General features: G+C 47.1%; 1 protein-coding gene across 3 annotated transcripts in view; it reads left to right on the forward strand.

Moving 5' to 3' along the window:
- Window positions 1–24,496, forward strand: part of LOC108919818 (speckle-type POZ protein-like) — a 70,698-nt gene that overhangs the window by 16,272 nt on the left and 29,930 nt on the right. Inside the window, exons 2-6 of one of the 3 annotated variants that reach the window (XM_018728115.2) lie at window positions 1,492–1,584; window positions 2,401–2,487; window positions 18,414–18,609; window positions 19,434–19,555; window positions 19,787–19,938. In XM_018728115.2, coding sequence (XP_018583631.1) covers window positions 18,532–18,609; window positions 19,434–19,555; window positions 19,787–19,938 — 352 coding nt within the window. In that variant the 5' untranslated portion in view covers window positions 1,492–1,584; window positions 2,401–2,487; window positions 18,414–18,531. Of the gene's footprint in view, window positions 1–1,491; window positions 1,585–2,400; window positions 2,488–13,479; window positions 13,721–18,413; window positions 18,610–19,433; window positions 19,556–19,786; window positions 19,939–24,496 lie in introns of all 3 variants that reach the window. The other 2 variants (XM_018728123.2, XM_018728107.2) reach the window with 2 other exon arrangements.

Raw genomic sequence — 24,496 nt, forward strand, 5'->3', positions numbered from 1 at the left:
TGCGTAAGTGGGAGGGTGTTGAACCCCCCGGCGCGTGAGGGGCCGAAGGGTCCAACCCCGATTACCCGATGTGTCTCCGCTGGGCAGTGCTCATTTCCTGGCGTCAGGGTCCATTACGCAGCAGCGATCCGGGCCTGTCTGTGGCACTGTGCCGTGACGCTGTGACAACCTTGCCAGTGTGTGTGTAGACCTGGAAGGAGACCTGTCTGTGTAGAGCGAGAGATGTAGGCTGGGTGGTCTGTGCTTGAGCAGTAAAATCACTTCCCTTTTCCAGCATATCTTCCCCATATCCCTACTAGAGCAGGGGTGTCGCTCTCGATCCCCGGATGGCCGTGTCTCCGCAACTTCTCATTCCTACCTTTTATGTGAGCTTAATTGCTCCAATTAGTCTTATTCTTACAGATGTGCTCCCCCCCCCTCAAAGTAGGGTGAATGAAATGGGTATTTCCTCAGCTGCTGAAGCTGAGCTGTGTTGCAGGATATATACAGGAAATAAGAGCTGCATTGGACCCTGCAGTTATCTGGGGGAAAAAATAAATCGGGGAAAATCAGAGACAAAATTAATTAAGGGATTAAACTGAGTTTACCACCCCTGTACCTGGCTGACATGAGTTCCCTTTGTATGGAGTTGTGTTCTACACCATTAAACATAGGAAACTATGCTGTTAAACACGGCTTTCAAATATTTTCTGCTTAGAATAAACTTGGTGTCAAATAAGTTTTTTGTTATCAAAGTGTTTTTGTGATCTAACTTATGCCACTGCTGATTTAGAGGTTCTTTGAATATATATATATATATATATTCCACCTTTTTCATTACCTGCAGCTTTATTGGGGAAAAAGAGCAAAAAGAAAGTCCAAAGCTCTTCACTTACTGTGTTTTATTGTGTTTTACTTTGGTCAGTATCATATTGCCCAATCTTTACAGGACTATCTTGGTGTTCACAGTTCAACCTGATGTGTCCTAAGTGGTCTGCACTTGGTGGGTTTTTTTCTGTGCTCTAGCTACATATTCCTAAAAGAAGGACAAAACCCTTGTTCCTGAACTCGTTTGTGGGCTCTCTGGTTTTCTACTGTAAGTGAAGGACTAGATGCAATAAACACCTGATTAATAAACGTCCTTCTCTGCGTTGCCATGCTTGTGTGGAAGGGAGCTGTTTACCATGGCCTCTTTCCGCAGTAAAAGCTGCACTTCTTGCAGTCTTTGAGAATGACGCATTCAGAGCGAAGGCAGCAGGACCCGTTTCCTCGCACCGGCCTCCTCTGTCTGTAATCGGACGGACGCACACACAGACTTTCAAAATGGTGTAATGTGCGATGGCACACTGAGAAAACCAGTTGGCCAGCTTTATTTGCGAGGGTCAAGGGGGATGAGTAAAGTGGACCAGAACTTGTGAGTTCACAGCCCAGCTCAGCAAGCATTAGGATGCTGTCATGATATCGTCCCCAAAGGATGACAAGTGATGCCGTGCGTCTGTTTGTCTGCCTCAGCTCTCCAGACGGACGGCAGAGCCACGCAGAGCAGGCACAGCTGGAGCTGTGCTACATCAATCCATACAGATGTCTGAGGATCTTTGATCTTTGGTGAGTATGCGAGGGAGAGACACACACACACACGGGGAAGTGACTGGTGAGGAAGAGCGTGAAAGACACAGTGTGGGGGAGCAAGAGGGAACGAGCAGGAAAGTGGTGGAAAGGTGCGGTGTGGGTGCTGGGAGGGAGGACTGGATGGTGATTTGGAAGGAACTTATGAAGGGAAGGGTGGGAGGCCATAATGAAGGTTGGAGAGTGAGAGGAATGGGATAGATGAACGAAGACTGGGAGGGAGTGAAAGAGGAAGGTGGTGGGTGAGAAGTGGAGGATTTGGTGGCAGGTAGAAGAAAAGGAGAGAGAGGACATTGGTTGGGAGATGGCAGAAAAGGGAGGATGTAGGAAGGAGGCGGGGGGGGCGTTTGCTCTCACTGATTTCATCAGAACCATTAAGGCACCAAATGGAATCCAGCTTTTGGAAGTAACTGGTTTAGTGAAGTGCATGAAAATGGTTTAATAGAAGCATAAGGGTGTTGGATAAAAGAAGGGAAATTTAGAGAAAGTCAGAGACTTTAATGATTCCGCACTGGTGAAGGACAAACAGGAAAACACAAAGGAGGATATAATGTCACAGTTTGCCCCTCGTGCTTCACTCTATGCCTTATTTGCCTGGCAAGAGAACCTTGAATAATGGCGAGTGGGGGGCGTGTGCCAAAAGACCGCAGGATGGTAGAGATGAAGTTGATAGAGAGACAGAAGGAAGCAGACAACAGTCCAGGATGTAGCGAGAAAGAGAGAACAGGGAGTTGACACTGAAACGCGTGTATGTTTTTGTGTGTGTGTGTATGTGCATTTGCTCATTCCTGCGAGCTCCACGATGAGCTGGACGAATGACTCCCGTTGCGAGCCGTACAGCCCCCGGAGGAAGGAGGAGGAGGGGAGCACACATAAATTAGAGTAAGAACCGCAAGATCTCAATTTTTATTGCCTCATCCGTTGTCGTTTCAATTGCCGCTGACAGCGTAGATATTTTAGGCATTCCAATTGAGCGCTTTTAATGTAGCGCTGCCTCGGTCCAGGAGGGGTCGTGAATAAACAGGTCTGAAGTCGAGCGCTGCGGTAAATGCTCGCCGGAATTATTTTGGCTGGAATAGCAGCAGCGGGAGTGTCGATCCGAGTAGAGTTGCGCCTCTGTAAGGAAAAGCCCCGGGGCGACCTGCTGTAGTGCACCAAAGCACAACTCTGTTTTATTCTTCCTTTACCAGTGGGGTATTGGTCCACTTTGGGCGTGGCTCTATGATTGCTGGCCTACTGCCCCAATGACAGTCCTCAGTGTCCTGCAGTGGCACAGCGGACTGATCTGGTTCCGTTTGGCCCTTACCGTCAGCACAGGCACTCTCTGGTAACTGCAGGAGCAGGTGGAGGCGGACGGAGGGGCTGCGGCAGCTGCGGCAGCATGGCTCCCGGCTTCCGGACCGGCGTCACCCTCATCCCTCTCCCCGCTCGCTGATTCTGCAACTGTCACCCCAGGGCAGCTCAGAGCGCCATTGCCAGCAGCACAAATCACCACTCGCTGACACCACAATTTATGGCTTTCGAATCCAATGGAATTTATAGATGAAGAAATAAAGGTTAAATTTTATAGGTGTAGGTGCTCGTGGCTGCGTGAGAGTGCGTGCGCGAGGACGGGAAAAGCCCAGGTTATAGTTTACCGGATCCCTGGAGCTGAGAGAGACTCATAAATTGGTGAAATTGTCCCCGACCGCCGTTGGAGGTTGAGCCATTTGTCTCTGTCTGGTTATGAAGATGCTGCCGCAGCCAGTTGCCCACCCAGCTGCTGCGTCGGTGCTGTGCGGTGGTATCCTGACGTGGGCCTAGACCCACCTGGGCCCTGCAGCGCCTCCCTTTGGATTTTGCTTTGAATTGCATGTCTAGATCTTGGCTCAGAAGTAGCGAGTAACTACTACTATTACACTGCCATGCAAGTTGGTCCAGTGGCAAAAAAAAAAAGGACTTTGGGTAATAGCTTAGGTTTCCTGTTGCAGGGTGATACATGTTTGTCTGTCTCTCTGTGTGTGTGTGTGTGTGTGTGTGTGTGTGTGTGTGTGTGTGTGTGTGTGTGTGTGAGTGAGATTGCGTTATATTGTGTTTGCTGCTGATCCATAAAGTTCTCATTCTTTCACTCGTTCTACAGGAGACCAAACCCACCGCCTTCCTGTGATGTAAACGTTTGTCATTTGCTGGACAGTGTAGTGTGGCCCAGGTACCATGGTTATGTTAATGTGTTTACCTCTTTGTTTGCCAACAACAGCACTTGTCCTGCTGCGAAGCATAAAGTTCACAGCTCGGCGCTTTGAGTTTCCTCGAATGACTCCAAAGGTGCTTTTCACTCGTACCATAAATGTCTGGCCTACTGTAAATGTCGCACTCGTGAGAGGAGCGGCTTGGCACCTTCTTTCCTTCCTCTTTCCTGGCGAGAACCTTTGCGTAAGGTTGGAAGCCCCCAGTGCCGACTGGACCCGAGTTCCCGCAGATGGTGCGATAATGAGGATCAGGAGAGAAGGCGGTTCATGACGGACCGACGCTAATGTGCGTGATCTCGCCTTGGGCCCCAGAGCAGCTGTTGGAGGTCTGCTGCCCTCTGCATCCTGACGCGTCAGGTGATGGAAGTGGCTCGAGGGCGCAGTTGGCAGAGAAGCATCAAAACAAAGTGCCACTACTCCTGTCAGCTGCCACCCCTTTATAGAGTGTCATGAAGGCGTTCCGTATCTGTCGTGAGTGGGAGGCCTGTACTGCACTTCGGCTCCAGCCTGGGCTCCGTGGCCTGCACCTCTTCCCAGAGTCCTTAGCTGCTCTGCCTGCCTCGCTTCTAACTGCAGACACTGTGCCACATGACTTCCTGCCAGATCAAAATGAGAACAATGTGTGGCTCCAAAGCTGTGTCTTTGAACAAACAGCGGAGACCACGTGCAAACGAGAGGAAGGAATCTCTCTGGTGGTGAATCTCCCTGCACCCCTCCGCTCAATAAAACAACAGTGAGGTCGTTGAATGTTTGTATGTAGAAGTTATTTATTCCTTTGCTCGCGCGGTCTCTGTGGTTTGGTGGCGCCAGGGTGAAGGCCTGTATCACACCCCAGCAAGGTGGTAGAACATCCATCATACCTGCTCACTTCTCCTCCTTCACGCAAAGTGCCGGTGCCTGGAAGTCTGTGTACGACACCCTGACCGTGCGGTCGCAACCGAACTCTCATTCTGAACGGGTCCATCCTTTACGAGATAAAATGGGTGACGAGCGAGTTGGAAATTGGCAATGGTCTTCCTGGTCCAGGCGCCGGCTTTACACAAATTTCTCCTGTCCAGTTTCCTTCCGCCGTCTGCTCTCCTTCCTGCCCCCTACCGACCGGTGTCACGGGTTCCGAAAGCTCCGCTCTGCCCTCGTTGTGGACAGCGCTCATTCCAGTTACCGGGGTTACCCAGCAAAACACTGCGCGCAGCCTGTGGTGCAGCACCCACTGTGGAACGTCCATTCCACTTAATGTGTTTTGAGTGGAATTAATGATTGTGTTTTCTTGATATTTTTAAGTGCAGAGGGCCAGAGCTGTTGGTCGAGTGTGTTTTCAAGTCAACCCACCCCTTAATATTTTTCTTTCATATTTTATTTCCTTCCTTTTCGTTTCATTGCTTTCCTCCGGCTCAGTTAGTTGGAAAAAGTGACGTGTTCGTAATGAGTGGAGCTCTGCGAACAGGCTGACTTTTAATGGAGCATTATGGGTAATACTCCAGCAGTGGGTGGGGACTCGTTCATTGATCAACCGCAACCCTCATTACCTCCGTTGTCGATATTCACACCAAGCTGAGATGGTTTTGACCACAGGAGCATTTTGTGGGCTTATCTGAAACACACCTTCATTGCTGGTGTCTTTCTCAGAAGTGTATAAGCAGCTTTATGTCCTGCTGGAGGTGTGAATAATGGGGAGACCCTGGGGCGGTGTGTGTTTGTGTGTTTTTTTTTTTTTTTAATATGTTTTTCTATTAACTATCTCCATTTAATGCTGTCAGAAACTCATGTAACGATAATTAATTGAAAAGTAAATGAAATAAATGAAATGCGAACACACGACACGAGCTGATGGTCTGTATTTGGGCACTGCTGTACCCGGACGTGGACCTGGTGACCCGACGGCAGCCTGCCGATGCGTTCATCCCGCTCACGCCTGAAATGGAGCCGCTGTTCAATTTGTGTGCCCTGTATTTTCCATTTGAGGGAGTTGTGTTAAAGAAGTATTGAGCGGCTCGCTGTAAACTGTCCATTCTGGAACGGCGCTGTTCAGCGAACGGAAACACTCGGTCTTCAGAAATGATACCACGCTCCGTACGCTGACCGAGAAACAAAATCGCAGGAAATTGTTGGAGCGCTCGCACAGAAACGGTGCAAATTGTTTTGTTTCAGAAGGGTGTCTCTTTCGGAGTCAGTTTCTGAATGCTAAACACACATTTTACAAAAAAAAGCTCCCGGTGCCTCTGAAACTGTCGAGTTGCATGGGTTTGCGGGATGTTTAAGTGTTCTCCCGACAGCGATGTTTACACTGTGGGTAAGGCTCCCTGCAGCGCGCCGTGCCGGCACTGGAACAGTCGCAGAGAGAGGAGGCCGAAGGTGCGGTTTCACGCTTTTAATCCAGCCCAACCCCCAAGGGGCAGCCGCTGACTGTCACCGTGAGGGGACCGCTTTGTGCCCCGGGTGTTAACATTTACACTCATCTCTAAATCAATTAGCTCATCCTTAGTCCGCATCTGCGGGCTTCGCCGGGCTGCTCCTATGAAGGACCTGCTCTTGGTGCCCCCATGGAAGGTGCGCATGGGCGTTCTCATAGCCTGTCTTCCTCGTGTGATCGTCACCAGGGCGTTTGCCTCTCAAGGGGGGGCGTTTCAGATCTTGGGGGCGAGTGATGCGGCCATCTGACGCACACGCGCGCGCACACAGAAGGAGAGAGAGCTTTCCGGGAAGATAATTCCCCTCTTCAAACATCCAGTGCCACAGCTAATAAAAGGATGCGACTGGAACATGTCTGCCATTGTGCTTCCACAGAACAGCCTTTTTTTATAATTTAAAAAAACATCTTTCTTTGATTTCCTCTACCGTTTTTTCCCCCTTTTGCTGCTTTTCTTTCATTTAAACTTCAATGTCTGAGGATTCTACAGTTTCCTCGCCTCACTGAATAAACTTCATTTCGGTTGTGCTTTCAATTAAAAGAGCCTAATTAGATATTAGAAGTAAACGTCCTTTTGGGAGTTTCCTCCATTAGTTTGATTTAAAAGTTTATTTTTATTGACCAAAGAGTTTAGAGTAGTTTTTGAATGTAGTGTTTTTAAATTAAATTTATGAATTTAAGTTTGCAGTTGATGGATTGCCGGTGAACTTGATAAAGTTGGAAGACGACCCAAAGAGCAACAAGTGCTGTTTATTGACTTAGGAGTGTTGCTCTAAAATGTCATTGCAGCATCGTGTGTGTACCTAGAGCTCCAGTCTTATCTGTGTGACATTTAGAATTCCATAGGCAATAACGGCTCCCTCGTGCTCTACGAAGGGCTCCTCGTGGAGCAGGCTGACAGGCGCCACTAGCTCTTCAGCTCCATGTGGCTCAGGTGAAGGTCTGTCCAATTTTTGGATTTCAGAAACAGAGGGGCATTGTCCTTCTGTCATCACTAAAATTCACCGAGGGGTTTCTTGCGTATTCTTGAAATATTCCTCTGTTCTAGTCTGTGTGGAGTTTGCATGTTGTCTTCATGGATTTCCTCTGGATGCTCTGGTTTCCACCCACAGCCCAAAGACATGCTGTTCAGGTCCCCCCCATAGTGTGTGAGTGACAGAGAGAGTGTGTGTTCCCCTGATGTATGGATGAGTGACTCAGTGTAAGTAGTGTATCTAGCAATGTAAGTCACCTTGGTAAATAAGGTGTGTGGGCTGATAACACTACATAGAGTTCATTGGAAGTTAGTTTGGAGAAAAGTGTCTGATAAATAAATAAATGTAAATGTATTCATATTCCTTTGTTCTCATACATTTATTCATTTATCTGACGCTTTTGTCCAAAGCGACTTAGTGTTACTTACTGACGATGCCGAATCATTTATACGGCTGGGTAATTTTACTGGAGCAATTTAAGGTAAGCACCTCTCTAAAGGGTACTATAGCAAGTGAGATTCAAACCTTTGGATCCGAGGGCAGCAACTGTAACCTCCTCAGATTCGCTCAGGTTGGCTGAACACTAGCTCTCCTACCCAGTGAACATAACATTACATGCAGTACTGCAGCTTTTCAACTGAAAATATAGCGGAGCAGTTAATCACTTTGAGCACGTTGATCGTGGAGTTAAATTAAGCTCAATATCCGACTAGAGAGTTTTTTTTTTTTTTGTTTTGTTAAGGAAAAGGGCCATCCTCTTGACCTGGACTCATGGAGTTCAGGAAGATGATGAGGTGTGTGCTTCAGCAGAGGCTTTACTCCAGCTAACAGTTGCTCGGGCTAGACGGAACAATTCTGCAGTGCTTGACCTGAACATGTGTTTGGACAGGTTTACACATAGTGCTCAATGGCGCAGCGTAAATGACACGTTACAGGAACATTCAACATGCACAGAACAAGATGTTACACCCCATGTGTATGTTACAACGGCTGTACACGAGGACCTGGTCCAACCAACTTCATCGTGAAGCCACTGAGAAAACATCCGGTATTGCCATCATACATCCCCATGACTCAAGACCAAGTGGCTTAATTTCCTCCCCCAACCCCCACATAGACCACAGGATGCCAACATCGGTATTTTATTGAGGTTGTGAAGTGGGCACCTCCTTTCGTTGGTGTTTCGATGAATTAAGCCCACGGCACCTCAGGAAGGGTCAACAGTGCAGTGTGGTGTTTCAGACCCTCCCCCATCCATCCGTCAGATACTCTTCACCCTCAACAAATGTAGCAATTCCACAAACTGTCACCCTACTTAAACAATTCCACACCTTCATACATGCCAACAAAAGCTACAAACACCTCACTCCACAAACTTAAACCAACCCAATTAACAAGGCCACCCCTCCTTACACACCAACAGCTGCCTCCCATTACTAGCCTTCCACTGGTTTTACCAACCACTACACACCTCATTCCCAACTCTTACCCAGAGTACCCTGCTCTCTTCTCCACGATAACCACTGACTCACCTTCTCAGCATTCTCAGACAGGTCCTTCACCTGTCAGCACCTAACACCAAAGTCCCCCAACAACGACGTAGCTGATTTGGCCACATACCCCCGACACCTACCTCTACCGGTCTCACATGAGCCCGCCACCCACGGTCTCTTGCCTCTGCCACCAGATCTGCATACTTTAACATTTTCTGCTCACATGCCTCTCCAATAACATCCTCAGATGGCGCTGTTAACTCCACAAAGTACACGATCTGCTCGCCCTCCAAATAGAACACCCTGTCTGGACGCAATGAAGTAACTGCAATGGCCTGTGGCACCTGGAGCTCTTTGCCCACATCAGCCAACAGCTTCCGTTCCCGTACCTTACCCCACCTCCCGAGACACGTCCGCTCTTGCACAGTATTACTCTCCTGCTCTCTCAAATCCAATCGTATTATTTATACTGCCAGGCAAAGGATTCACTGACAAATGCTTACTCTCTAAAACACCTGCTAAACATTCAAGTGCTTGATTATGGCGCCACGTATAGCCGTAATAATGTATTATTATTGCTTTTGTATCTGAGTGGCGTCAGTTTCAGGTGCAGAGTTTCCTTCTGACTCTCAGCTCCTTTACTTCAGGTCTGGTTGACATCCCAAAACCCCATCTTGCACCCCTATCAGCAGACCAGGAGATCAGTGGAAGCCCACTGTGGAATTAGTGTTCTGCACCACTCGTGCACTACGGTTAGGCAGGGTGCAAAAGTGGGTTACCATTGTTTTCTTGCAATTTGGGTGTTTGGGATGTGAACAGAATGTGGAACTACCACCCATAACGAACAGGAATTCGAACCTACGGTTTCAACTGAGAGGTACCAGCACTAACCACACTGGCACTCCATTGCGGAATAAACTTTTAGCCATGGTTTCAAAAAAAAAAAAAGGCAAAGTTTTAGAGAGAGAACTGCAGCTATGATCCACAAGCATTTTTGCAGATAAGTGAAAGTTTTAATTGATGGAATCATTTTGTTCGGTAGCCTGACATGAGTCACAGCGACATGCTTGACATTATGATGACTCGCCGGCGGAACGGCAGCCATTTTCATACAAATATAAGAAGTGTGGCTGAGCTCGTAATTGGCAAGCGGAATGAAATAAGAGCACAAAGGGTCTGGCGTTGGGAACAGGAGGCCGATGGTGCCGGACTCATTAGCGCCGTTCCTGTCCTTTGAAAAGAGCAGCGCCGCACGCCGTGTCGCCTCGGCCCCTCGCTGCGCCCCCCTCCCATCCCCCACCCCACTCTGCAGCCCTCAGACTCAGGGCTGCTCTCGAGCCTTTGGAGACTGGGCATTCTGGGAAACCAGGTGTTAAAGTTGCGTAGAATAGGCAGACAGAATAAAAGGAGCACAAAAGCAGCGAGGAGCAGCAGGGCAGCGCAAAGAGTGGAGGAGTCTGCTTAATTGTGGGCGCCTTTCCAGACAAGGTACAGTTGTGTACGGCGGTTTCCTGTCAACCGCATGCGACTTCCTTTCTTATATCCGACATGTTTGAAAACACTTTCAATAGACATTAAAAGAAGTTCAGTAGACTGGGGGGGGGAGAGATGTCACAACATCTACAGTTGGGAGAGAACAGAAGAAATATAACCTTTTGAAATTTGCCGTGAAATAACAATGAAAGGCTCGAGTTTAAATGTCGATTCCATCGGCTGAGCATTAGAGCAGCGCGAGGCCTTCGGGGGCCTTTCCTGCGTCGGAGCAACGGCAGCGTCACCCGAGTTTGCGCTGCGCTTATCAAATGGGCCGCGCTCTTTGTGGTGCCACCTTTAAAAGCTGCCTTTGCAGGAGGAGCGGCTGTGGCAGCATGCGCTGGCTTCGCTAAAAAGTGTTTGGCGACTGCTTTGTGGGAGTTGGGTTCAGAGAGCGGCACGCGTCAGTTACGGGCTGTCTCCGATCCCTATGCCCCCTCTACTGGAGCGCACTCCCGGCAAGGACCAGATTATGTCAAAGCGTCAGCTGTTATTTTCGTTGGTGGCTGCAGATGGCATGCCGGTCCATGGTCTGGATGCTGCCGTCCTCCCTGGCACCACCATTCCTACCACACAAGTAAAGTGGCGTCCTTCGTTGACCGTTGTGTCTCAAACTGAAGTATGTTGGAGAGGGGTGTGAATGAGAAGAGAAAGTCGAGACATAGATGTAAAGGGAAAAAAATGTTAATTTTGGAAAGTATGTGATACAGTAACTTCATTGACATCGCCGCTGTCTCCAGGCAAAATTAACAGCTCTTAATTGGCTCGCAGATGTGGGCGGTTTGGTACGGAAAGGGAAGAAGTGAAAGGTTGTCTGAATTAAATACTGTCTTTTGTATTTTCAAAGCAGGCTTTCAGGAGAGAAGATCCTGTGGAAAATGAGAGGTGTAGCCAGCTTGGTTTGACCCACGTTGTCAGCGTCAGGCCTTTGGAAACGACAGGTTCCCTTGTTTAATTAGAAGGAGGTCTCATTGCCTCAGCCACAGGGTTTCCTGCAAGCAGTGTAGTTGAAGAGCCTGAACCTCACTGTCCCTCCGTTTCTTCACGCGTTTCTTCACGCGTTAGTCTCGACCGGCGACTAAGGGGACGTGTTCCGGCAAAGCTGTGGTTAGACACTGGGGCGGCAGGGAAGTCGCAGGAGGGCTTCTGCAAGGCACTGCTGGGTTTACCGTGTGTCCAGGGAAGCGACGAGAAAGTAGGCCCCCCGGTCTATGTCTCTGTGCATCGTAGCGTACGTACACGCGCACACACAGAGTTTACAGCCCATTAACATGGGAAGCGACGCGTGGGGTTTGCGAGGAAGAAAGGCTGTTACAAAACAAACAGCTTCCTGTGTAACGGATCACGGCTGCTGTGGAAATTGGAATTAATTGGATTCTCAAAGCGCAGAGTCCCTTAATGGCTGCGAGAGAAGTTCCACAAAGAAGAAAGTCTGTCTTTCGGGTTGTGTTTGGGCCCGATAAAAGTGCGCTCATTCCGCAAGGTCACGTTGAGCCAGACGTTTCACGTATTGCTCCCGCTGCCTCGACTCATGGATTCCACATCGCAGACGTTTCTTAATCAGTCGTGCCGTTTCGGTTGCGTTTTATGGTCGACAGATATTCCCATGGTTATTTCCAGGATGGCTCTCGTTTGCTTCAGAAGCTCGTTCGCTAGTCTCCAGACACTTATGAGCTAGTGCTACCTGACTGGCATGGTTTGTTAGGGTTGTGTTGGGGATTTAAATATAATTTCATGAATTTATTTGCTCAAAATAATACACCGGAATAAAATGAGAAAAGTACAGATAGAATGTGCTGGGGAAGGAAAAAAAGTGACTTGTATTAGGACCTCTGCTGAAAAATAAATGGCTAAAACGTTTGATGGAGACGGTTGGAACATAGATCAGAATTCATAAAACCATAAATAGGCAGATAAGTGTGTTGAACAGATAATATTCGGTAGAGAATAATAGATAGCGTAAGTAATAGCTATCTGTTATTATAATAATAGCATAAGCATATGTACGACATGATATGTTGGCCATGTAATGAGTTATGTTGTTCCATACTATGAGGATGACTTCTTGAAGATGTTCATGGATTGTTCAGTTTGTACGCCAAATGGTAGCTGTGCTCCTCAGGAGAGTGGAGAGTGGACGTAGTGCAGAATCATAGCCAAGGTTGAGCGAACCTGCTGAGACCATACTTCCATTAACAGCTGTGTTTCTGCAGATGTTTTTCTCCAAAGTGACATACAGCTCGGAGGGAACAAAAGTGCATTCCTCATTAGAGGGCCTAGATTTGCTCGCATGCACACACACTCACACACCTGGATTGAACTGACTCGTGGAGGTCCCAGGAGTTCAGGAGGGCAGTCGGTGGGGAAGAGATGTTTTGAGACCCTTCTCAGATGGTGGATGGGATTCAGCCATTTCGAGGGACAGAGGGAGTTTTTTCGAACACACTGGGGCCAAGACTAAGAACTGACAGGCTTTAAATTTTGGGCCCTTGTGAGAGAGACGAGCACCAGCCACAGGTGGAGGATCACAGAGTTCTTGCGGGAGTTGAAGGGACCGATCACGTTCTGTAGATATCTAATGACTGGACTTAAGAGAGTTGTATGCTACCAGTTTGACTTAATTGTTTGTGATCGTGGCTGTTATACGTTTCTAGCATCCAGGAAGCTCCAAGGTGACTTGAGAGTTTCATACTAATTTCTAGTTTGGGTGAAAAGGGACGCTAAAAGAGATGAAGCATCAGGGAGCCGGATAAATGTGCTTTTGTTTTTTTCCCCCTTTATTAACAAGCACTGATGGTAATTAGGCGTCTTTGGTCCTCACAGCGTGTCCCGCCCCGCTGTAATTGAGTTGAATGGGTTACCTGGCAAAGTCAAGCTGAAGGACACCGTCTCTTCTCTGGGCTGCGCTCATGTTGTGGAAAATGTGATTTGCAGACAGGTTGTTGGTCTCGCGTTCCGTTCCAGCCGGATTTGCGCTAATGCAGGTATTGTGATGGTTGGGTGGGGTGGGGGGTGTGGTTGCAAATCCCTGCGCGAGTAGCCCTGAGGAACGCCTGAGTGGGAGCAGACAGGCTGGTCTCGTCAGACTCGAGATGCACGGTTGCTGTGTTGTGGCGCGTCTCCGCAGTACTAGAGGTGGTGCAGTTTGTAAGCGGAAGTCGCTATGGAGACCTGAGTGGTTTGTAGTGCTTTTCCCTCTGGCCAGTGCACATCACCCGCGCTCTTTTGTTCCTACACAGCGGTGCGACGATCCTCTCCGGTGGAGGCGATCGAGTCTCTTGCACCGCGGCACGTGCCGCCAGCTGTGCACAGATGAGCCCCTCCAGCAGGGCGGACACCAGCTGGCCCGCATCTCCCAGGGATATCACTGCAGAAGGAGAGCTGTAAAAAGCAGCAGAAAATCGGCATCCACCCCACAAGAGCACACACTCCCCTCAGGGCCTGCTGACTTCTGGAAAATTGCACAGAAAGGGAAAAAAGGTACATGGGGGGAGGAGGGGGGGGGTTCACGTCGCTTTGAAGCGATCTGCACATTACATTTACATTTTAAATAGAAAATGGCATAATTACGGGAAGCCAGCTCCCATTTCCCCCGCCCAGCTCTCCCGCCCCGCCCCGAGTCGAGTCTGGCGCACTCACACTTCGAGATGAGGCTCCGGTTTTGACGTTGGGGAGCGCGAGGGACAAGGAGCACGTTTTTGGAGTAGCACTCCTCCTCCTCTTGTCACCGTTTGCTCGGTTGGGGCTCTGATGCGCTCAGGGTGGTGCTGTTGCCGAGCGCCTGGCGCAGGGCTCTGTCTCAAGGGCGCAGAGAGACCCCCGTCACTTGTGGCGCATTGCAGAGGAGTGTGTCAGAAGCTGTGGAGCTTGGTGCCCTTTGTCTCCATCAGGGCCCGGTCAACAGCTAAGGCTGTGCTTGACTAGATGTACATTTGAAGATCAAGTGAGAAAGGGGTCTGAAAAGTTGTTTGGTGACCCTTCTTGGATGATGAAAGGGATTCAGCAGTTCTGAGGGAGTTCAGTCCACCACATTTTCATCAATCCTATGCAGGGCTGCAGTGGTCTGGAGCCCATCCTTGAAACATCACGTGCATGGTAGGCTACATCCTGGATGGCAAGGCTGTCCTTGTCTGGACTTTTATTATATTTACAGACCGGACACAATATATAAATTAAGTCAACTTAAAAAAAAAAAAAAAAAAAAAAAAAAAAATTCTTTAAAATGAAGTCCTGGACGTATTGGACGTGGAGCAGAGTACAGTCCAGAGGGGCATGAGGGGCAAACTGCTGAAAAATAAATTTAAATGTATAAATAAGTAAAATTAACAATTAGTTCAATGAGACTGAACCACACTTCAAATTTATTGCTGCTCAAAAGATATTTTTTGTCAAATGCGGCATGGCACACATAGTCGTCAGTCTACTCTGTTTTCACAGCGCTCTTCTCACACAGTGACACAGCGCTGAACATCAAGGACCAAGAGATGTAGTAGTTACAAATATATCAGGTATAGCCACTAGTGACTGTAACAGCTATACTGGCTAGTAAAGCTGGCAGCTGAGGAAAGGAAAACAAAAAAACTCTCCGCCTGCCACATTCCCGGTATCTGGGGAAATGATGGCGGAGGCATTTCATGTGTGTCTTTCAAGTTGCAGCTAAAAGGAAATTCCAGTGGAGAACTTTACACAAATTCTTTCCTCACCCTCTTGCACTGGGGCTGGTGAACAAGATGTGTCCCTTAATTTAAAAAAAAAAAACAAAAAAAAAAAAACCCACAAACAGAAAAGAGACTCAGCAACTTCACCGCACAATTATTTAGAAATGTCGAATTAATTAGGAATCAATTAGAAATGCTTAATTTCGGCCGTTGAGCTATTCCTTAATGAATATATACGTGTGGCTGTACGTTGGCCCGTCGCTGCGGGGTGAAAGCACCAACTGACCCCTTTTGGCATGTTGCTGTTTTGTGGGGAAAGTGTGAAACGGATCAACGGCCTTGTAAAGGAGGTGTCGGCATCGCGCTCCCCCCGCAGCAATGAATTTAAGGGCTTTTCTTCACAAACGGTCCTGTGAAAAGTTCCTTTTTGCGCCCGCATGTCTTATCTCTTCTCGTAATTAAAACAGAAGCGGCGCTCGCTCGCCCTTTTGTGCGCTATGATTTAACTAGCATTGATTTCTGCAGAGATGAAGGAGCAGAAAGAGAATCGCGGCCGACTCGACGAGCGAGGATCGCGTATCGATCAGGCCGAAGCGACGGCCTGCAATCGCGGGGAGATCCGATCCCTTTGTCTTAAGTACACTGAATTTATAGTTTCGTGGAAACCATTGTTTGTTTAAAAAATCCTCAAACAGGGACATGCATTTTCGTGGCAGATTTGATCTGAAGCAAGCCGTTGGATAAATAGAGATACATGAGCATTAAGATTTAAACCGTAATGCATTTTTAAGTAGAATTTACAGCTTTTCGTATTGTACACCTGATTGGAGCAGGTGCTGAACGTCGGCCTCGCTGGCGACTGTAGCCATTAATTATACATTTTACCCACATGGGTGTTTCTGCTTTTCACAATCCCCTCACGGTGGATCTATTGTTGTTCGTTTCTGTGATGAAACGCCAAGTCCGGCTGAATTAGTTCATTGTTTCTAATCTCTAAAGAACATTAATCACTAAGTCACATTTAAGACTCGTCCAGCGGCTTTCCAGCAGTTTCTTAGGAACCGACTGAATGTCCGGAGTGGCGAGTAGCCTTCGCTTGTCCTCCTGTTTTCTCATGTTCATTTGTTCTCACTTCGCATGAGTTGTGTAACAGGAGTTTGTTTTGCAGGCAGGGAAGTGGAGCGATGTGTACGAGAGCAGGTGCAGACAAAGCCCGCTTGTTGCTGTTGCTGCCGCTGTTGTTTACGTGTACATCCCCACGTCAGACGTACAGAGGGCGATGAGGTGGCGAAGAGCTTCGCTGTCCCCTCCCGTCTCCCCTGAGGACGTCGGCCTCAGCTGGTCCTCCCGGGTTCAGCGCTTCTCAATTTGCCGCTGACGGAGAACAGCCACACAACGGCGGAATGTGTGACGTCTTGCTGCTGGGGGGGGATCGATGGCCCGTTGTCAGGTTGGCGGATTTGCGCTGGTTGAGGGAAACGTGCCACAGACATCGTGGTAAATAATGTGACCCGTGAATGCAGACGGCCCCGAGCGTCTCGCGTTTGCAGACCTGAGCTGTGGACTCATCTAGACCTGTCAGGGACCTTTGAGTTGGCAAATTTATAGGCGGCAGCAGCGCTTCGATTAGCGACAATTAGCAGGATGTCACATTTTCATTTCACTTGTCATACGTGCCTGGAAATGAGCCCAGTGTGATTTATAATTGCGCAGGTGAGCGCAATACACACTTGGTCTTCAGCTTAAGGACACAACTGGAAATCTGTTAATTCCATTTGTTCATAAATCCAACCATTATATCACAGTCAATAACAGCCTAATAATGGCGACGTTCCTCTGTTTATTCACAGGTTATGTTCTTTAACATCTTCTCTCTGTTTTCATCAATCACTCATCCTATATACCGTGGCTGTGTTCCAGAGCCTGTTCTCGAAACATATGGTGCAAAGCGGCGTATGCCGTGGACGGGATGCCAGTCCGTTCTATTGTCTTTTATTAACTTTAAACCACATGTGCAGCATTTGTCAGCATCTGGCTACTTTGGGTTCATCATTTATACAGTCAATACCAGTGCAGTAATGGAGATGCATCTTGATTTATCTGCTGGGTATATTTACTGTGTATCTGCAAGATGCTTGTGTTAATATTTTTATTCACTTAGTTACACTTACACGGTAAAGCTGATTTAAAATGAGGGAGAATAATGCGTCGTGTCCTCAGATGACTGTTGAATGCTAGTTGTTGACTGATTTGTCTCAAACACGGGCAGCGTTCCTCCCCGTCAAGCATCGGCGGTTTGAATGAATGCAGTCCTACTGTCTGGGCGTTTCGCTGCCAGCTGCCGACTGGACGCGGAGATGCAGGTGACCTTCTCCCCCCAGCAAATGTTTGAAAACGCTATTAGAAATAAGCAGAAAAATGTATATTTACATTTATTCATTTAGCTGACGCTTTTATCCAAAGCAACTTACAATTATTTACCCATTTATACAGCTTGGTCATTTTTTTTTTTTTTTACTGGAGCATTTTAGGTTAAGTACCTTGCTAAAGGGTACTATAGCTGGAGGGGGATTTGAACCTGTGACCTTTGGTGCCTTTGACCTAAGCTGCCTGTCTAATAAGAATTCTGAACAGGTGTGTGTTTGTGTGTGTGTGTTTGTGAGAACATTTTGACGTTTCCTCTTACTGTTCCTGCAAGTATGAAGTTGTTAGTGGACAGTGCAGTGTCAACGGTTTCTTGACATTAAAACGGTCGCGTACTTTCAGTCCCTGGTGATGTTTTAACGGAGCGGATGTCCTTTGATCTCTCTGCTTTTCCACGAGTGTGTCTTTCTGTGTCTCATTCTGTATGCTTGGCGCAGAGGACCGTGTTCCAAAAAGTGTCCGTGTGTGAAATAAATTCCAAATAATCTGGCGTTTGCGAGTGCTGTCCGTTACTATCGCCGCCAGCAGCTCTCGGCACCCAGATTTAAACAGAACGCCGAGTGTTGCAGTTGATCTTATTTTGCGTTCTTGTCACTTCCAGGAGGTATGGGGAGAGTTGTGTTGCCTTCAGTATTGCCGTGCGTTGTTGCGCCATCGCACCAGGGAACGGGCCACTTGACGGATGTGAGTCGTGGGCCAAAACTGTACCTGCTCCCCTCTCTCCGCTGTTCATTTTCGGGCTTAATTGCTGCAGGGGCTGTTATTGATCCACAGGCCAATTGGCCTTCGATCTGCCGCTGTCCTGAGGAGTTTGGCGACAATTTCTTTGAGTCTTCTGGACCACGGTTCCAGCGCATTGCAGATGGAAGGTGTGTAAGGTACATGCGTTACTTCAACAGGATGCCACTGTCCTTCTGGCTGCTTAGTAATAGTCGCTCTTGTAACGAGTGTGAGCTCATCGTTACCGTGGTCAGGCTGGCAGGAGAGGTAACAATGGGCCTGAATATTGTACTGCTCTGACTGCTGCGAATGTTGAGACACTGCACGTGCCTCAAAGTCCAAGGGAAACCCTTTCTTGGTTTTCATTCCAGGACGAAGTCGGCTCGTGGCGGTGCTCCTCCGCAGCCTTGGCAGCTTTGTGCCATTTAAAAGCTCTTCTTGGTGGGACTCTGCTGCTCTGGCTGCACCCCCCTGCTGTCAAAGCTGGCGATGTCAAGAGTACCGAGCCCTCCTCCCCCTGCGGAAATGTCAAGCGGGCCTGTGGCTGAGAGCTGGTGTTACACTCAGGTGGGGACTTCATGGGTGTGTGTGTGTGTGTGTGTGTGTGTGTGTGTGTGTGTTTGTGTGTGTGTGTGTGTGTGTGTGTGTGTGTGTGTGTGCGCTAAGAAATGTCACACTCAAGTGTTGCTATTTGGGTGTGTCTTGGTGGTGTCTCCCTACTAGTTGTGTAAATTGGTTTGAGTGTGTGCAGAGTTTAGTGCTTTTGTACATATATGTGCATAAACATCTGTTAAATTTTTTCTCTTGTGCACAGACTTTGAGTGATCCGAGTAACACTGGAATGTTTTTCTGTTCAAAATTTCTTATTTTAAGTTGTGTCCCTTCTGCATTTAAAGTGCAGCTAAACATCTTTAATGTCTTAGTTTTGTTATGCATGACTCCTGCCTTTTATTAATTCTCCTTCTGAGATGAAAAGCTGTTCCAGTGTGTGCTCCTGGAGTTTGTGTTGACCGTGTTCTCAACGTACATATAGTATCTTTCCTGTTCCACATTTACATGCAGTAATTTATCTGACACTTTTCTCCAAAGCAACTTAGTGTTAATCTACTTACAGTTATTTACCCATTTATACAGCTGGGTAATTTTGCTGGAGCAGTTTAGAGTAAGGACCTTGTTCAAGGGTGTTACAGCTGGAGGTGGGATTTGAACCTGCAGCCTTTGGGTTCACAGGCAACAGCTCTAACTGTGCTACCAGTTTTCCCATGTTTAAATGTATGACGAGTTGAAAATATGTACAATTAAAAAAAAAAAAATTGGTCAAATGCAAATGGTTGTGGATGTGTTTTGACTTACCCATGTTTTCTCCACTCTCTTTGCTTCTCTCCCCTCAGATTAAGGTGGTTAAGTTCTCCTACATGTGGACTATCAACAACTTCAGCTTTTGCCGTGAGGAGATGGGCGAGGTCATCAAGAGCTCAACGTTCTCTTCTGGAGCCAATGACAAGCTGAAATGGTGTGAGGCGGGAGGGCTTTGGGCAAGCTTAGCCGTGGAGAACTTTGCTCTGGTTTACTCTGTGCTTTGTTGTCCCTGAGGCCCAGATTACCAATCCATGAGTCTTGTTTACAAAGTACCATGTTGTGTAAGAAATGGAGGACACACTGCTGCACCCATCATTCCAGTGTGGATGAATTCATTATTTGGCTTTGTGATCTGGGAGAGTGACAGCCTGCTCTGTGCTCCCAGGTGTTTGCGAGTGAACCCCAAAGGCCTGGATGAGGAGAGCAAAGACTACCTGTCCCTTTACCTGCTTCTGGTCAGTTGTCCGAAGGCAGAGGTCCGTGCCAAGTTCAAGTTCTCCATCCTCAATGCCAAGGGAGAGGAGACCAAAGCCATGGGTGAGTAGGTCATCAGAAGGCAATGACGTCAGGGATGAAATTATCATCACAACCCCCTCCCATGATAAATCCCCACCAGCATGCATTTTTTGGATATTTTGACAGCACAGAAATGGGTGTAGCATCTTATTAACTGGGAGTTATACATGTGTATCCCATTAAAATGCTAAATGACTACAATGTATTACAGGCTTGTTTGCAGACAGGTGATCCTGCTTGTCCATCTGGTTCTTCACCTTTCTGGGCGCTGCCACTAATGTTTACGGTGTGCCTGCATTTAGGTCAAATTGCCTCCTGTTTGTGCCTCACTTGAGCGTGTGTGCGTGTGTGTGCAAGGTGCACCAGTTGCCATATGTTTGTATAATCTCAGTAGGGATGATCCATTTTCCCAGGACTTAATTAAGAGCATCGTAGGCAATTTTAGTTTTGATTAAAAGCAGCCTTAGAAGTTTTCTTGGGCACTTTTGATGAATTGAGAACCTGCACACTTCCATTTCTAACCTATTTTAATTGGAATAAGCTGGGGAAAATAAGCCTAGTCTGAAATTAAATTTCCCTGAGCCAGATGTGGCCATTCTAGGTAGTTTTCCAGCTGGTTATTTCTAATGTGTCCTGTGGAGCTCTGCATATATGGACGCGTTATTTATATCTGGAGTGGTTGCGATGCATCCCTTAATGGCCCTTTCGGGGCAGATTGTGTGGAAAGGGGAAATGGTGTGCTGCAGAACATCTCTAATGGGCGAGACCAGACTTTATTTCCCAGTCTCAGCAGTTAGCTTCTTCCTAATGGTGCAAAACGCTTCTTGTGAAGGAAATCGCTTTTTAGGTACCACTGCTTTTTCTTCAACACGTTTGCTGCATCAAACGATGGGTTCATTAATCTATGAGTACATGGCTACTTGTGAGTTTAACCCTCCTGTTACCGAATGGCATACACGTGGAGTTGTGTATGATAAAATTTGAGCGCTGTCTGTCTGCTGAACACCTCTTTGGACGAGGAAGAATAATCTACAAGCCGGATAACCAAGACTGCAGTCATCAGGTACAAAGTTTTTGGGGAACTTGGGGACTCGTGGGTTTCGTCTTGGCTGAACTCTTCAGTCCGCTTGCCCAGCGGGAGTCCAAACCTCGTGCCAAGCTCATTTACTCTTCAAACAAGCCGAGTAAATACTGTAAATACGGAGAGTCCTCTTTATATGATGACCGCTTGTTGAGTCCAGGTCAGGGATCATGTTCGATGACACGTTTGTAGGGAGCCAATGGGGTACCATCAGTACCATGTACTGTACAGTCAGTGAAGGTGTATGTTACTGTACTGTATTACTGTGCTAATGTCCTGGTAATGCAGTACAGTAAATAGCCTCACTGCCAGCTGTTCTGCCAAAAAAGCCTGAAATCAACATGAGCTATGCGAAAATTCCTACTACTCACAAGTGAAGTACTCTTATAATTACAGTAGAAAGTGTGCAGTACTAACATGCCCTGGAGATTTTTACACCATCCATAGTAAAAGCGAATCCGTTGGATATTTTAAAAAAAAAAAAAAAAAAAAGTTTAATTTATGGGAGGGCCGTTGGATAGAGGACCTATTTTTCGAGAGCCTGTTTCATATTAAGAATGAGAGGAGGGATTAGGGACACACTACCTGAGGCTGGTATCGTGACGCAATTTATGAAATTTTTTCTTTTTTTTTTTAAAAAAAAAAAAAAACCTTTATGGTAGAAGGGAAGATTGCCGGGAGTGACCACTGGAGAGATGTCTCCTCATGCTTACAGTGCTGTGATCCCTGAATGCATCATGGCCAGATAGATGTCTCTCTGCTGGGCCTCCTCTTCCTCCTCCTCTTCAGAGCATGCGTTCAGTGTGTCATATTGATCCAGTGAACCTCATTAAGGTTCATGTCTTCCAGGACTCGAGCCGCCGCGGAGCTCCGAGAGCCGCAGCTGCTGGATTTCATTTTCACCTGCTCCTTTGTTTGCTCTGTTTTCGGCCGTACTTTGCAAGCTAGAGGCATCTGGGCAAATGAGAGCTGAAGCGGAGCGTGCGTTCGAGTGAGCTCATCGTTTGGAATGAGAAATGAAGGCGAAGCCTTTACAGTTCCATTCACTGCTGCTCTATGTGAGTCATTCTGGCTCCTTAAGAGAAGAATTACAAGTGATCTGTTAACTTCATTAAAGTCTAAAAGAGAAATGCCTTGTAAGACGGACAGAGCAATATGGATATGGAGTGGAAGGTACCTTTCCCTGAAGGGCCCTGTGGCCACACAGCAAAAAGGTGAATCAGCCTTCCGTTGCTTTGCCCTCAAAGATGATGGTGCTGTTGGGTGGCCGGGATGAGGAGTGAGGTTGGCCGATGGTGTCCATTCTGGACTCTGTTCCCTGCTCTTCACCCCCAGCTGTTGTTATTCAGTAGGGCCTGTCAATTTTCTGGGGGTGGAAAGACAAAGCGGCTTGTAACGTAGTGGTTAAGAGTTGCTGCGTTTGAAACCAAAGGTCGCAGGTTCGAATCCCACCCTCAGCTGTAGTACCCTTGAGCAAGCGACTCACCCTAAATTGCTCCAGTAAAATTACCCAGCTGTATTAATGGGTAAATAATTGTAAATATCTTAACATTGGAAGTCGCTTTGGCAAACGTGTCAGATAAATAAATGTAAACAAAGCAAGTTGTTGGGTAAGAGTTGGTGAAACTGTACTGCTGTAGAGAGAGCAGTGTTTTCTTTTTTTCCCACATTTCTCAACAAAAATGTGAACACCTAAAGTTTCTCCACAAGCTACCATGATAGCGAAATCATCTTAACGGTGTTATTTCATGTTTTTGGAGTACTTTGACAGATTTAGGGAAGAAAAAAATTAAAGAATAGTAGTGGCAGATGACGTCGGCCATGAATAGATTCACACAACCCCTAGCTTTTATAAAGATTGGTGCATTTTTTGTTTTTGACCATAATCAGGTTGCATTAGAAAGTTTTCCTCTTCCAAATCAGCTGAGGTACCAAATGAGCTGAGCTATTGTGTAATTACCAGAGTAATTTCTTTTTTTTTTCTTTTTATTTTAATTGGGGCACCTACATTTTACCACATTCATGTGGGCTGCAAGTAGCAGAGTGCTTAGAGCCGCCATATTTCTGTTCAAGGATTCAGGTTCGAATCCCTCCTTTTGCTGTAGGACCTTACCTCGAATTGCTGCAGTAGAAAATTACCCAGCTATATACATGAGTAAATAATTGTAAGTAGCTTAACGTTATAAGGTGATCGGTTTGGTGTTTGCTGCTATCTTAATGTGAAATGCTGTAAAAGTGGTAGTACTTCTTCAGGGCTGCCGGCCCCAGGCGGAGCGCACTGTGTGCCGCCAGTCGGCGTGGTACAACAGTCCCTGCGTTAATAGACATTTGCAAACACACCGAGCCCCCACGTCCTCGGGACACCCCATGTCAGCACATAATTTCTTCAGCTTTTTTGCTGTTAGGCCCGTTTTGCTTTACATACTGCCGTTCTTGTGGAGCACGGTCTGTAATTTGTCCCTGGAGATCCCGGTTGAGAAACGCCCGGGCACACGGTTTCCGAGAACTCCCGCCGTAGATTCTGAGAAACGTTTATTCAGAAGGAGACGCACAAAATCCTTCTTGAAGGAAACGTCTCTTATGAAACGTTGCGATTGCAAAGTTTTCCACGGTTTCTGCGAAAAGGTACAAGGAGGCGTCACAGTCGTACCTGTGCTCATACCATTTCGGATCACTCTTTTTAACAAGGCTCTGCGTCAGAGGTAAATGAAGATGCTGTATCTGCAGGCTCTGTAAGTTTTTAAGTTATAAATTGTAAATGTAAACGAGTGTCTTGCGAAAAGTGTCAAGCATTCGGCTCTGTTGTTTTTTAACTTGCTGATAAGGTGCTATGTTGCCAGTGCCTGGATTTACCATGATTAATGTATTGAAGGTATAGTTACTGACTAAACATTTTTAGTACAAAGATAGGGAAATGGGCTGAACAGCGCTAAATGTCTGCCTGCCCAAGGCCCCCCCACCTCCGAGCTTTACTTCACTATTCTCACCTGTTTTTACTGCAGTGGGATGAATGTTGATGTGGGAGCGCAGTGTTGAAATGCAGTACTATTACACACATTATTGTCCTGAAAGAATTGAAAAAGGGCTGCGCTTATTTGGCAGCGTAATTTCGAAATGATGAATTGAAACTTGATTAATGACAAGCTTTCTAATTTCCCCACACTAAGAACAACGCCTTTGAGATGGTGAGTAAATAAACCTATTAACTTGGTGTCATATTGTTGAAAGCTGTGTTTCACAGAGCTGTCCAAATTACTTTTTGTCAAATATTTCTTTCCCAAAACACCGCCCCCCCAACCTTCTTATTTAGTTTTTGAGTGAATAGTTTTGTTCAGTTTCTGATTTTCTATTAACAAAGGGAAATGAGTGACTGCAGACTGCAGCCGTGGCAGTTCTGGGTGGAATAATATTGAGCAGAACTGCGGCTCAGTGGTAGCACTGGTGCTTCGCAGCTCCTTCACCTTCAGATCTGGCTTCAAATCCAGCTTTGTCCGTGCA

This window comes from Scleropages formosus, chromosome 20 (genome assembly GCF_900964775.1).
Source record: "Scleropages formosus chromosome 20, fSclFor1.1, whole genome shotgun sequence".
NCBI classification, from domain to species: domain Eukaryota; kingdom Metazoa; phylum Chordata; class Actinopteri; order Osteoglossiformes; family Osteoglossidae; genus Scleropages; species Scleropages formosus.